The 11,345-nt window shown below is 42.7% G+C and overlaps 1 protein-coding gene across 4 annotated transcripts in view; it reads left to right on the forward strand.

Moving 5' to 3' along the window:
* Positions 1-10,191, forward strand: part of SCN8A (sodium voltage-gated channel alpha subunit 8) — a 69,092-nt gene extending 58,901 nt beyond the window's left edge. For 3 of the 4 annotated variants that reach the window (XM_077788686.1, XM_077788685.1, XM_077788687.1), the window contains exons 22-27: positions 1,817-2,101; positions 4,076-4,129; positions 5,114-5,251; positions 5,975-6,079; positions 7,545-7,815; positions 8,953-10,191. In XM_077788686.1, coding sequence (XP_077644812.1) covers positions 1,817-2,101; positions 4,076-4,129; positions 5,114-5,251; positions 5,975-6,079; positions 7,545-7,815; positions 8,953-10,097 — 1,998 coding nt within the window. In that variant the 3' untranslated portion in view covers positions 10,098-10,191. The remainder of the gene's footprint in view (positions 1-1,816; positions 2,102-4,075; positions 4,130-5,113; positions 5,252-5,974; positions 6,080-7,544; positions 7,816-8,952) is intronic. The other variant, XM_077788688.1, reaches the window with a different exon arrangement.
* The last annotated feature ends 1,154 nt before the right edge of the window (positions 10,192-11,345 follow it).

The following is an 11,345-nucleotide window of genomic DNA, read 5'->3' on the forward strand; positions in this document are numbered from 1 at the left end:
GACCCAACGTTTGTGACCAAACCTTCTGTGACCAAACCCTCTGTGACCAAACCTTGTGTGACCAAACCCTGTGACCAAACCTTTGTGACCAAACCTCTGTGACCAAACCTTTGTGACCAAACCCTCTGTGACCCAACCTCTGTGACCCAACCTTTGTGACCAAACCCTCTGTGACCAAACCTCTGTGACCCCACCCAGCCCCGTTGGCTGCCCTTTGCAGGAGGAACGTGGCTTTGGTGTCCCGGCTCGCCCGCCGGGTGCATGCCCAGCTCCGCCCGGGCACGGCTGCGGCCGCTGGATGATCTCGGTGTCCGTCCGTGATGCCGGGCTTGGTCCTGAGCCCGCGCCGGAGCAGGGCCAGGCCCCGAGTGAAAACGGCTCGGTTGGAACGGGGGAATGGCAGGAGAGGCCGAGGAAATCCCAAAAAACTCAACGAGATCCCAAAAAAACTCAATGAAATCCCAAAAACCTCAATGAAATCCCAAAAACCTCAATGAAATCCCAAAAAAACTCAATGAAATCCCAAAAAACTCAATGAAATCCCAAAAACCTCAATGAAATCCCAAAAAAACTCCATTTTTTGGGGCCCCGCACGCGGCTCCATCAGGAGCCCCTTGGTCGCAGCCCCACTTCTGCCTTTGGGCAATTCAATTTTTCAGTTTTTGGTGAAAAACAGAGAGTGCAGACGCCATAAAGCCAACAACGGGGCTTGGGAAATTATTTTGGAATCTATATGTATTATATAATATATATATATATATCAATATATAATGTAGAATACAGAATATACAATATAAAATAGCTGACATATGATATACAATATAGAATACAAAATACACAATATATCATAGCAAACATATTACTCTCATTGTGATATATAATATTATAATCTAATATTATCATATAGAATACAGAATATACAATATATAATAGCTGACATATGATGTATAATATATAGAATGCAGAATATACAGTATATAATAGCTAACCTATTAATCTTATTATATAATATAATCTAATCTTATCATCATATATAATATCGAATACAGAATCTAGAATAATACACAATATACAATACATAATATACAATATATAATATATAATATACAATATACAATATACAATACGAAATATATAATATATAACATACATAATATGTAATATACAATATATAATATATAACACACCATATACAACACATAATATATAACAATAACATATATAATGTATAGTGTATAATATATAATATGTAATATACAATATATGTAATATTTTATACGTAATATATAATACACAATATACAACACATAATATACAATATATAATATATAATATACAATATATAATATATAATGCACAATATACAACACACAATATACAACATACCATATATAATATATAATACGTAATATACAATATACCATATATAATATATGATATGTAATATACAATACACAACACACAATATGCAATATACCATATATAATATATGATATGTAATATACAATACACAACACACAATATACAATATACCATATATAATATACAACATATAATATATAACACACATATACAATATACCATATATAATATATAATACATAATAAACAATACACACTATCCGCAGCGGAACAATTCCCATTTTGGCCCGGGACCCTCCCGGGTGCTCCGGGACCCCCCCCCGGTGCCGGCCGGGTTAACCCCCGGCGCGCCAGCGGCCTCCCCGCCGTCCCCCCGGCCAGCCGGCCCTACTGATGCTCGCCGTCTCCTGCCTCGTGTCTTACACTGAAACTTTTTCCCACCCCTCCCAACACAGGTGGTTGTCAATGCCTTGGTTGGCGCTATCCCTTCCATTATGAATGTCTTGTTGGTCTGCCTTATCTTCTGGCTGATTTTCAGCATTATGGGGGTTAACCTGTTTGCCGGGAAATATCATTACTGCTTTAATGAAACAGCTGAGCACCGCTTTGAGATAGAGGTTGTAAACAACAAGACAGACTGCGAGGCGCTGATGCCGCCCAACTCCACTGAGATCCGCTGGAAGAACGTCAAAATTAACTTTGACAACGTCGGCGCCGGATACCTGGCTCTGCTGCAAGTCGTGAGTTTGGCTTTCTGTGGTTGGTGGCTTTAGAATGTCCCAGAGTGAGGGGCTGGAGAACTAAAATGTCCCAAACTGAGGGGCTGGAGAACTAAAATGTCCCAGAGTGAGGGGCTGGAGAACTAAAATGTCCCAAACTGAGGGGCTGGAGAACTAAAATGTCCCAGAGTGAGGGGTTGGAGAACTAAAATGTCCCAAACTGAGGGGTTGGAGAACTAAAATGTCCCAAACTGAGGGGCTGGAGAACTAAAATGTCCCAGAGTGAGGGGTTGGAGAACTAAAATGTCCCAAACTGAGGGGCTGGAGAACTAAAATGTCCCAAACTGAGGGGTTGGAGAACTAAAATGTCCCAGAGTGAGGGGTTGGAGAAGTAAAATGTCCCAAACTGAGGGGTTGGAGAACTAAAATGTCCCAAACTGAGGGGCTGGAGAACTAAAATGTCCCAAACTGAGGGGCTGGAGAACTAAAATGTCCCAGAGTGAGGGGTTGGAGAAGTAAAATGTCCCAAACTGAGGGGTTGGAGAACTAAAATGTCCCAAACTGAGGGGCTGGAGAACTAAAATGTCCCAAACTGAGGGGCTGGAGAACTAAAATGTCCCAGAGTGAGGGGCTGGAGAACTAAAATGTCCCAAACTGAGGGGCTGGAGAACTAAAATATCCCAAACTGAGGGGCTGGAGAACTAAAATGTCCCAGAGTGAGGGGTTGGAGAACTAAAATGTCCCAAACTGAGGGGTTGGAGAACTAAAATATCCCAAACTGAGGGGCTGGAGAACTAAAATGTCCCAAACTGAGGGGTTGGAGAACTAAAATGTCCCAGAGTGAGGGGTTGGAGAACTAAAATGTCCCAAACTGAGGGGTTGGAGAAGTAAAATGTCCCAAACTGAGGGGCTGGAGAACTAAAATGTCCCAAACTGAGGGGTTGGAGAAGTAAAATGTCCCAAACTGAGGGGCTGGAGAACTAAAATGTCCCAGAGTGAGGGGTTGGAGAACTAAAATGTCCCAAACTGAGGGGCTGGAGAACTAAAATGTCCCAAACTGAGGGGTTGGAGAACTAAAATGTCCCAGAGTGAGGGGTTGGAGAACTAAAATGTCCCAAACTGAGGGGCTGGAGAACTAAAATAGCCCAAACTGAGGGGCTGGAGAACTAAAATGTCCCAGAGTGAGGGGCTGGAGAACTAAAATGTCCCAGAGTGAGGGGTTGGAGAACTAAAATGTCCCAAACTGAGGAATTGCAGCACCAAAATATCCCAAAATGAGGATTTGCACCTCCAAAATACCCCGAACTGAGGGGTTGGAGCTCTCAAATACCCCAAAATGAGGATTTGCACTTCCAAAATACCCCAAAATGTGGAGTTGGAGCTCTAAAATACCCCAAAATGAGGATTTGCACTTCCAAAATACCCCAAAATGTGGAGTTGGAGCTCTAAAATACCCCAAACTGAGGATTTGCACTTCCAAAATACCCCAAAATGTGGAGTTGGAGCTCTAAAATACCCCAAACTGAGGATTTGCACCTCCAAAATACCCCAAACTGAGGGGTGGGGCTGCAATGAATTTTCCATTTTTTATTTCTTCTCTTCCCTCATTGATGGAGCTCAAGGAGGGGCCCCAAATCCCCTCCTCACCCTCGTGAGGTTCAGAAAGAGAAATATTAAAATATTAAAGTTTATTCTACAGGGACATCAAGAGTGCCAGGGGGTCCCTGGCATAATTCTGGTATTTTGGGTGAATTTTGTGTTTTAATTTTGGTATTTTGGGTGAATTCTGATTTTTGGGTGAATTTTGTGTTTTAATTCTGGTATTTTGGGTGAATTCTGTGTTTTAATTCTGGTATTTTGGTTGAATCCTGTGTTTTAATTCTGATATTTTGAGTGAATTGTTTTAATTCTGATCTTTTGGGTGAATTCTTTTTTATTTCTGATCTTTTGGGTGAATTCTGGTATTTTGGGTGAATTCTGTGTTTTCTTTGCCAGGCTACATTCAAGGGCTGGATGGACATCATGTATGCAGCTGTCGATTCCAGAAAGGTAACCTGCAAAAATCCCCAAATCCCAAAATCCCAAAATCCCCAAATTCCTGATTTCTATCTTCTGCTTGGCTAAAATCCAGAGGGAAAATTGCAGATTTTTTTTTATAGCAAATATTGAATTTTGGGATGGTTTCCTTTGCTCTGGGGGCTCTGATGAGTTCAAAAATGCTGAAGAAAATCCCAAAAAGGGCGGGTTCAAAAAGTTGTTTTTTGGTTTTTTTTTTTTGGTCTATCCCAATTAGAGTTGAAATGGAACAAAAAAAAAATGAAGTAGAAAAAAATGGGAATAGAAATTTAAAATGTAGGAAAAAACAAATAGGAAAAAAAGAAACAAAATAGGAGTAGAAGGCAGTGAATTATACATTTAATCATTCAAATAAAAGGAATTAGGCAGGAATTTTATGTTTATAGGGAAGTCTGGGCATCACAGCTGGAATTGTGGATTTGGGATTCAGGAATTTGGGATTCAGGAATTTTGGGTTCAGGAATTTTGGATTATGGATTCAGGAATTTTGGATTCAAGAATTATGGATTCAGGAATTTGGGATTCAGGAATTTGGGATTCAGGAATTTTGGATTATGGGCTCAGGAATTTTGGATTCGGGAATTTGGGATTCAGGAATTATGTCTGGGTTGGAATTCATTCCTCAGACACTTTTCTCCTTCTTGCATGCTGGAAAAATGCCACCATTTCCTTTTCGTTTTCAATTTTTTCCCCCCTTTTTCCATTCTCATGGGTTTTATACATAACCAAAAAAATTTTAATTTCATTTCATTTAATCCATTTTTTAATGGATTTATTTTTTATCCCGCACTGAATGCAGCTTTGAAACAAGTCTGCCCGTGCCAGGAAAGTGTAAAAATAAAAATATTCAGCAGCTTTTTAACCTTTGATCGTTTGCAAACCCAACCGATCGCGTTTTTAGGATGTCTCAAAAATGTAAATTTGTTTTTTTTTTGGTTCTTTTTCTGTCCCTTTCAGCAAGAAGAGCAGCCCAAGTACGAGGACAACATTTACATGTACATTTATTTTGTGATCTTCATCATCTTCGGGTCCTTTTTCACCCTGAACCTCTTCATCGGCGTCATCATCGACAACTTCAACCAACAGAAGAAGAAGATAAGTGACCCAAAGGGAACTTTTGCCCTGCGTTTTGGGGCATTTTGGGGGGTTTTAATGAATTAAAGACAGAATTCATCTCCCATCAATTTCCTTTATAGGAGGTTCGAATTTCCCATAAATTTCATTTATAGGAAATTTTCATCTCCCATCAATTTCCTTTATAGGAGGTTCGAATTTCCCATAAATTTCATTTATAGGAAATTTTCATCTCCCATCAATTTCGTTTATAGGAAGTTTGAATTTCCCATAAATTTCAATTGATAGGGAATATTAATCACTAAATTTCAATTGATAGGGAATATTAATCTCTAAATGTCAATTGATAGGGAATATTAATCTCTTCTAAATTTCAATTGATAGGGAATATTAATCTCCTCTCAATTTCAATTTATAGGCAATATTAATCTCCTCTAAATTTCAATTTCTAGGGAATATTAATCTCTTCTCAATTTCAATTGATAGGGAATATTAATCTCTAAATTTCCATTGACAGGGAATATTAATCTCCTCTCAATTTCAATTGATAGGGAATATTAATCTTCTCTAAATTTCAATTTCTAGGGAATATTAATCTCTTCTCAATTTCAATTGATAGGCAATATTAATCTCTAAATTTCAATAGATAGGGAATATTAATCTCCTCTAAATTTCGATTTTGAGGCAACCCAGGCCTTTTTAATGCTGATTGTAACCAGGTTTTTTTCCCTTTTCCCCCTTTACTTTGGAGGTCAGGATATTTTCATGACAGAAGAGCAGAAGAAGTATTACAACGCCATGAAGAAACTGGGCTCCAAGAAGCCCCAAAAACCCATCCCCCGACCTCTGGTGAGTAGATGAGGGACAAAGCTCTGGAGAGGATTTCAAAAGAGCTTTTTCTCCAAAAAAAAAATAAATTTTCCGTCTCGTGTTGGGCTTCAACATCCCCCTGGTCTTGTCACCGTGACTCGGTGTCACCTGCCAAGGTGAAAATTTGTCCTGGGGTTGGTTTTTGTCATCACGTGAATCAAAAAATCCCCAAATTTCGCAGGTGGGGAGGAGGAACCTCCAGGAACTCGCCGGAGAACCTTTGGTGACCATCCAGCCCTGAGGGCTTCGATGGTGGAGAACTGAGCTCATCTCCCGGGTTCCTCAAAGATTTCGGATCCCTCAAAAAGCCCCCCCAAAAAAGGGGTTGGGTGGAGTCCTTTGGGTGCTGTTTGGACCAATCGTCCTCTGCTGGGGCTGGGGTGGTGCCAAACCATTCCACGTCCAGACCATTCCATGTCCAAACCAACAACCACCTCCATGGTGGTAGTTCTGGACGTGGAATGGGATCACCTGAAGGACATTTCCAGTCCAGACCATTCCATGTCCAAACCAACAACCACCTCCATGGTGGTAGTTCTGGACGTGGAATGGGATCACCTGAAGGACATTTCCAGTCCAAACCATTCCACACCTCCATGGTGGTTGTTCTGGAGGTGGAATGGGACATTTCCAGTCCAGACCATTCCCTGTCCAAACCAACAAACACCTCCATGGTGGTTGTTCAAACTCGGTTCCTCGTTTCTCCTGCTCCTGGAGCATCCAAAGCCAGGTTGGACAGGGCAGGAGGTGGAATGGGATCACCTAAAGGACATTTCCAGTCCACACCATTCCACACCTCCATGGTTGTTGTTCTGGAGGTGGAATGGGATCACCTGAAGGACATTTCCAGTCCAACCATTCCACACCTCCATGGTGGTTGTTCAGGGGGTTGAATGGGATCACCTGAAGGACATTTCCAAACCATTCCACACTTCATGGTGGTTGTTCAAACTCAGTTCCTCGTTTCTCCTGCTCCTGGAGCATCCAAAGCCAGGTTGGACAGGGCAGGAGGTGGAATGGGATCACCTGAAGGACATTTCCAGTCCAAACCACTCCACACCTCCATGGTTGTTGTTCTGGAGGTGGAACGGGATCATCTGAAGGACATTTCCAGTCCAAACCATTCCACACCTCCATGGTTGTTGTTCAGGATGTGGAATGGGATCACCTGAAGGACATTTCCAGTCCAAACCATTCCACACCTCCATGGTTGTTGTTCTGGAGGTGGAATGGGATCATCTGAAGGACATTTCCAATCCAAACCACCCCACACTCCATGGTGGTTGCTCAAACTCAGTTCCTCGTTTCTCCTGCTCCTGGAGTAGCTAAAGCCAGGTTGGACAGGGCAGGAGGTGGAATGGGATTGTCTGAAGGACATTTCCAAACCATTCCACACTTCGTGGTGGTTGCTCAAACTCGGTTCCTTGTCTCCCCTGCTCCGCAGAACCGCATCCAAGGAGCCGTCTTCGACTTCGTCACCCAGCAAGCCTTCGACATCGTCATCATGATGCTCATCTGCCTCAACATGGTGACCATGATGGTGGAGACGGACACGCAGAGCAAGCAGATGGAGGACATCCTTTACTGGATCAACTTCGTGTTCGTCATCTTCTTCACCTGCGAGTGCGTGCTGAAGATGTTCGCCTTGAGGCACTACTACTTCACCATCGGCTGGAACATCTTCGACTTCGTGGTGGTCATCCTGTCCATCGTGGGTGAGTCCTGGAGGACACACATTCCACTTTCAGAAGGTTTCGTGTGGGAACTCAAAATGTGCCTCAGGCATTTTTGGATGTTGTGGGTCTGAGTCGTTTGAGGCTCTGCAGGCAGCTGAGAACAGCGGCGATTTTAAATTTAAACCATAGAATGATTTATCTTTGCAAAAAAAAAACCCAAAGAAGTCACAAAAGTTTAAATGTTATAGGAAAAAAAACCAAAGAAGTCACAAAAGTTTAAATGTTATAGGAAAAAAAAAAACAAAGAATTCACAAAAGTTTAAATGTTATAGGAAAAAAAACCCAAACAAGAAGTCACAAAGTTTAAGTGTTATAGGAAAAAAACCAAACAAGAAGTCACAAAAGTTTAAATGCTATAGGAAAAAAAAACAGAGAATTCACAAAAGTTTAAATGTTATAGGAAAAAAAAACCCAAAGAAGCCCCAAAGTTTAAGTGTTATAGGAAAAACAACCAAACAAGAAGTCACAAAAGTTTAAATGCTATAGGATAAAAAAACCCAAAGAAGTCACAAAGTTTAAGTGTTATAGGAAAAAAACCAAACAAAAAGTCACAAAAGTTTAAATGTTATAAGAAAAACAACCAAACAAGAAGTCACAAAAGTTTAAATGCTATAGGAAAAAAAACAGAGAAGTCACAAAAGTTTAAATGTTATAGGAAATAAAACGTAACAAGAAATCACAAAAGTTTAAATGTTATAGGAAAAAAAACAAAAGAATTCACAAAAGTTTAAATGTTATAGGAAAAAAAACCCAAAGAAGCCCCAAAGTTTAAGTGTTATAGGAAAAACAACCAAACAAGAAGTCACAAAAGTTTAAATGCTATAGGAAAAAAAACCAGAGAAGTCACAAAAGTTTAAGTGTTATAGGAAAAAAACCAAACAAAAAATCACAAAAGTTTAAATGTTATAAGAAAAACAACCAAACAAGAAGTCACAAAAGTTTAAATGTTAAAAATAGTCACAAAGTAGAAGGAATTTTTAAGTGCTGCACGGGGGGTTTAAGTGCTGCACGGGGGGTTTATGGGATGCACTTCTTGTGCTTTTTAGTCTCTTTTTGGGCTTTAATTGCAATTATGCACGGCACCATTGGTTGACGTGACCAACGCTGTCCCCGCAGGGATGTTCCTGGCCGAGATCATCGAGAAGTACTTCGTGTCGCCCACGCTGTTCCGCGTGATCCGCCTGGCGCGCATCGGCCGCATCCTGCGCCTCATCAAGGGCGCCAAGGGCATCCGCACGCTGCTCTTCGCCCTCATGATGTCCCTGCCCGCCCTCTTCAACATCGGCCTCCTGCTCTTCCTCGTCATGTTCATCTTCTCCATCTTCGGCATGTCCAACTTCGCCTACGTCAAGCACGAGGCCGGCATCGACGACATGTTCAACTTCGAGACCTTCGGCAACAGCATGATCTGCCTGTTCCAGATCACCACGTCGGCCGGGTGGGACGGGCTCCTGCTGCCCATCCTCAACCGCCCGCCCGACTGCGACCTGGACAAGGAGCACCCCGGCAGCGGCTTCAAGGGCGACTGCGGCAACCCCTCGGTGGGGATCTTCTTCTTCGTCAGCTACATCATCATCTCCTTCCTCATCGTGGTCAACATGTACATCGCCATCATCCTGGAGAACTTCAGCGTGGCCACGGAGGAGAGCGCGGACCCGCTCAGCGAGGACGACTTCGAGACGTTCTACGAGATCTGGGAGAAGTTCGACCCCGACGCCACGCAGTTCATCGAGTACAGCAAGCTGGCGGACTTCGCCGACGCCTTGGAGCACCCCTTGCGCGTGCCCAAGCCCAACACCATCGAACTCATCGCCATGGACCTGCCCATGGTCAGCGGCGACAGGATCCACTGCTTGGACATCCTCTTCGCCTTCACCAAGCGCGTCCTGGGGGACAGCGGCGAGCTGGACATCCTGAGGCAGCAGATGGAGGAGAGGTTCGTGGCTTCCAACCCTTCCAAAGTGTCCTACGAGCCCATCACCACCACGCTGCGGCGCAAGCAGGAGGAGGTGTCGGCGGTGGTGATCCAGAGGGCGTACCGGGCTCGTCTGGCGCGGCGCGGCTTCGGCGGCCGGAGGGCGGCCACCAAGCTGGACAACGGGGCGGCCACCAGGGAGAAGAAGGAGGGGACGCCGTCCACGGCCTCGCTGCCCTCCTACGACAGCGTCACCAAGCCCGAGAAGGAGAAGCAGCAGCGGGCGGAGGAGGGCAGGAGGGAAAAGGCAAAGAGGCAAAAGGACGCCAGGGTGGCCAAGTGTTGAGACACACACACAAAACACACACACACACGGAGAGAGGAAAAAAAAAACCAACAAAATTAACAACAAAAAAAATAAAAGTAGTAGGATTAAAATATTTGCAAGCGGAAAAAAAAAAAAAAAGAAATAAAAAAGAGAAAAAATATTTAAAAATTTTTTTGTTTACAGACTTCCTGAAACGTATCAATACAGAAGAGCTGTGGAGACACTTACCTGAAGATCTTGTACCAAACTTGGTCTGCTTCTGTTGCATCCGAAGCAGTGACCTTCCACCCGTGCGAAGGACCCTGGCAACGGAGGAAACGCCAGGAAAAAAAAGGGAAAAAAAGGATTTTTCTATCGTTTGGGCAGGTGGATACTGCATGTTCCACATCAGTCAATGCAACTTAGGACAAACGAGCAAAATAATCCACACACACACACACACACCAAAAAAACAAACAACACACACACACAAAAAAAACCAAAACCCGCTGCTGGGATTCACTCCTTTCCCAAAGCAGCCCCAAGTGGATTTTATTGATTTTATTTTCTCATTTTCTTGGTTATTCTCAGAAGGAAAACCCAGACGTCGCCATGTCGGCGGGTTCGTTCGTGCAAAACGAGATTTGCATTTAGTTAAGCAGGCAAAAAACAAAAAAAAAAAAAAAGGGAAAAAATGGGGAAAAAAAAAGAGTTAAAACAAGCAGAACAACAGAGAAAAAAAAGGATAAAAAAAAGAAATGAAGCACTCATTAAACCCACCGAGCTGCCGTAATTTATTTATTTGAAATTAATTATTTGAGATTTATTATTTACATTTTATCTCCTACATGGGCTTTTCTTTGTTTGGGAGATGGGGGAGTCGGGTGCCTTCAGCCTGGAGCCAGCCCCCCCAAAAAAACCAAAAAGTGCTCATTAACTAGAAGCGTTTTTGGCAGATTTTGGCCGATTTTGGCAGATTTTTGCATGATGGCATGAGCAGGGACCGTGCATGAGGAACCACAAGCAGGGGACACGCACTCACCAGGCCACTGAGAGGTTTGAAGCCATAAATTCCAGAAATTCCACGGAAAAAAAACCTTTAGTGACGCTCAAAACCCAACAAAACCTCAAAAAAAAATCCACAAAAACTCCACCAGAACAAGAGGTGGAGGAATTGTGTGTGTCTGTTCAACCACTTGGATTTTCTTTTCCATTCTGCCACGGTTTGTATTTTTTTTTTTTTGGGTTTTTTTTTTTTGCACATTGAGACAGAACAAAATTCCAAAA

This window comes from Lonchura striata, chromosome 27, assembly GCF_046129695.1.
Source record: "Lonchura striata isolate bLonStr1 chromosome 27, bLonStr1.mat, whole genome shotgun sequence".
NCBI classification, from domain to species: domain Eukaryota; kingdom Metazoa; phylum Chordata; class Aves; order Passeriformes; family Estrildidae; genus Lonchura; species Lonchura striata.